At 43.8% G+C, this 3726-nt stretch overlaps 1 protein-coding gene across 1 annotated transcript in view; it reads left to right on the top strand.

Moving 5' to 3' along the window:
* Positions 1-3669, top strand: part of LOC101852956 (sex peptide receptor) — a 110237-nt gene extending 106568 nt beyond the window's left edge. The window contains exons 2-3 of the mRNA XM_005107746.3: positions 1168-1388; positions 2642-3669. Of these exons, the coding sequence (XP_005107803.1) occupies positions 1214-1388; positions 2642-3573 (1107 nt within the window). The 5' untranslated portion in view covers positions 1168-1213 and the 3' untranslated portion in view covers positions 3574-3669. The remainder of the gene's footprint in view (positions 1-1167; positions 1389-2641) is intronic.
* The last annotated feature ends 57 nt before the right edge of the window (positions 3670-3726 follow it).

Here is a 3726-nt window from a genome sequence, read left to right as displayed (position 1 = left end):
TCTATCTATCTATCTATCTATATATTTCCTAATATAAAAGAAGAAAAACAATCAAATAAATAATATGCGTTCATATATCATTGGCTATTCTCCTCCAATGAAAGGTGCCCCTTTGCGTCGTCTTCGGCCTATAACCCCGATGGAATCCATGTGAAATAATTAAACTCATCCACCTCGTCTAGACTCTTAGACGCGTGATTTTTCCCATGCAGACCAATATTAGACCCTTATGTATTTCGCAGGTGTGTGTGTGTGTGTGTGTGTGTGTGTGTGTGTGTGTGTGTGTGTGTGTGTGTGTGTGTCTGTTTGGTGTGTGTGTGTAACTGAATGCATTCGGCTTTTCTTTTTTGAACCTCTGACCTCTAACCTTTGACTTTATAATCTCTGATCTCTTAATTTCAAGATTGAGCTATAAAACCTATGAACAAAATGTAGCCTGCTTACCTTTCAGAGATAGACAAAACAGTTTTTTTTAAAAACTATTACACTATCGAGGTATGTAGTATTAGTTAGTCCTGAGCAATACATATAATAATACGTGAAAACAAAATTTACTAAATATTGAATTCAAGGGGTGGATGGATGGACGGCAACACGACAGGAAAACCGGTAATAAAAGTGGTACTTTTTATCACAGGAAACTTGGAATGCTCAAGTAAAGACATAAATTTTACATAAAAATAATGCATCTGTGGTCACAGTTAGATCGTAATTCAACACAAAGTAAACTTGGAGATCATCAAACTGAAAAATAAAAAGATATCATAACTTTTAGTGTAGCGTACTCGTTTTGGTTAGTCCCTGATGATTTGACATCTTGATATAATAATTTAACCTTTTTACTGCTGAGCTGTTGATCTGTCTGACCTTTTGAGAGCTCTGACAACCCCCCCCCCAACCCACACACACACATACAAACTAGATTTAACCTGTGGCTTCAGGAACTTTGACCTTTTAACCTCTGACCTCTTAATCTGACCTATTGATACTTTGACTTCCTTACTAATGAGTTCTTAATTTAATCTCTTTGACCTCTTGAGAGCTTGGACAGACAGTCTCCCTCCCAACCCACCCACCACGCAACACCCACCCGTGCCTCATTTCTTATGACCTTTAACCTTTTCCCTCCTGCCTCCTAACGTCTCGCGTCCTGTTGACCTCTCCCAGGTACCTGGAGAAGGATGTGAGATGTCTGTCGGCGGCCCAGGTTACGATGTCCAACGAGACGGTCGTGAACGAAGACCTGCGCAGTTTCTCCGAGTGGTACGCCCGTTACCATGGCTACGTGTCGCTGTGCGTCTGTGTCGGGGGCATTGTGACCAACACGTTCAACGTCACCGTGCTCACCAGACGAAACATGCGCACGCCCGTCAATCAGATACTTACAGGTGAAGTACTCACGTTGATAATCGTGACTGTATAGGTGTGTTAGGCTATTTTGAGGACGATTGGAGAACGTGGGGGAGTGGGGTTTTAATTTGGTTTTGGTTTGTTTTTGTTTTTGTAAATGTTTTCGGGTAAAAACAAACAACATCAGATACTTACAAGAGATGTACTCATGATAATGAGTATATACCTGTAGAATGCTGTTAAGAAATATTGGGCATGTGTGTGTGTGGGGGGGGGGGGGGGGTAAGAGTTTTGGTTTGTTGTGTGTGTTTTTGTTAATGTTATGGGAACCAATACAAATCAGATTCTGACAAGGGAAGTACTCATGATGATAACTGTAATGAATGTGTGCGTGAGGATGGCTTTTAACAATGGGGGCGACGGGGAAGGACGGGTTCTGGGTTATATTTTATGGTAAATGTTTCGGGTAACTAAACAAAAGAAATACCTGCAGGTGAAGTTCTCATGATTATGATTGTATAGGTGTGGAAGACTTGAGGGACTGGGGGGGCTGAGAATTGTTTCATTGTAAATGATTCTGGTTGTTTTGTCTTGATAAGTGTTTTACGGCGCTTGTAATTGCATAATGTCATATGAACGCGCAGGACACATTAAGAATTGTCAGGTTGGTAATAATTAACTTTAAATTTTACCCGGGTGGTGGACAAAGCCTACTCTATCTATTTTAGGACCTCCAATGGATCTTTAACGTGTGAACTTGCACACTTGACCTCCGAGATCGTTCCGCCCTCATCCGAGAAGGCGAGATATTAAATCTTACCTACCCCAAGATCAGGGATGTAGCTTAAAGACAACAGTAAGAAGGAACAAAGAATTTGCAGTAAAAAAGACGCAGAAAGAGTCAAGAGCTCAGTTACAGCCGTTTAGATTCCTCGAAACATTTCAAATTTCGCTTTTCATGACACGTCTTCTTTAATTGTTTTGTTTTATTGACTATTCTTTAGACACAAAATGTCCAATAGGTCTTTCTTGCATTTTTTGAGCGGCGCCTGTGGTGTTGCGGTTAGGTGGTTGCCTTCGCATACAGAAGACATGAACTCAATTCCCGTGTGTTGAAAAATTTGTTGTCGAGTATTTCCGTCTTTCTTCTAGGACATTGTATCGCTCAACCATGGTTTGCTCTGGCAGCTAGGTTGAAGCAACCAGCCTCATAAATGATCTAACAATGGTGCTAACGAGGACGAAAAGCTGCTTCTTAAATTACATGTCCTTTTCTTTTTTTTTACTTCAGGTCTCGCTGTGTCTGACATCATAACCATGTTGAGTTATGTCCCTTTTGCCGTCCACTTCTACTGCGTACATCCGGTCAACAGCGCCTCTCCGGAGAAAAACTCCCGGGGCTGGATGCGCTTCCTGTTGTTCCACATCAACCTGACCACAGTGACGCACACCATCTCCATCTGGCTCTGCGTCCTTCTCGCCATCGTCCGATATCTTCACATCCGGTCACCGACGCGCGCCAGCTCAGTGCGCCTGCGCAGGATCACCCAATCGCGATATCTCATCTTCGGGACGTATCTCCTGTCCATCCTTGTCATGATTCCCAACTACCTGACCAACGAACTCAAATCTCAAGCGTGGTCTGACGACGGCGCGAGAGTGAACGAGACTATCTACGTGCTGGAGAATTTACGACTCGGTAGCAACGACACGAACCCTCTGGTTCTCGCCAACGTCTGGATGTACGCCATTTTGGCGAAGCTGATACCTTGCTTTCTCATATCCGTCTTCGGGGCGCTCTTGCTGTACCAGATGAGGGCGAAGATCAAACAGCGAAAAGACTTCCTCAAAGTCTCCGCCTCCAACAACCATAAGCTTCATGAACATTCCAGAACCACCAAAATGTTGATGACGGTTATTGTGTTGTTTCTCATCACAGAGCTGCCTCAGGGTGTGCTGATTATCCTGAGCGCCTGCAAGGCGGGTTTCTTTCTCAAAGTGTACATGCCCTTGGGGGACCTCATGGATATATGTGCTTTGGTGAACAACGCGGTGAATTTTATTTTGTATTGCTCCATGAGCGCTAAATTCCGACAGACGTTCCTGAAGTTGTACTGTAGCTGTAGCCGAGAGTGTCATCAAGACCTAGAGGAGAATGGCTATGTGCTGAGGGACAAGGCCGACTCTTTCAGTAACAACAATGAGATGGAGAATGCGCTCTAGCAAACTCACGAATTGACCGTGCCAAGAGAGGGAGAGGGGGAGAGAGGGAGAGAAAGACAGAGAAAGAGAGGAGAAGAGTGAGAGGGGAAGAGAGAGAGAGAGAGAGAGAGAGAGAGAGAGAGAGTGTGTGTGTGTGTATGTGTGTGTGTGTGT

The sequence above is a fragment of the Aplysia californica genome, unplaced genomic scaffold, assembly GCF_000002075.1.
Source record: "Aplysia californica isolate F4 #8 unplaced genomic scaffold, AplCal3.0 scaffold00627, whole genome shotgun sequence".
NCBI lineage: Eukaryota > Metazoa > Mollusca > Gastropoda > Aplysiida > Aplysiidae > Aplysia > Aplysia californica.
Note: the sequence above shows the minus strand (reverse complement) of the source record. Positions and strands in the feature narration are given on the sequence as shown.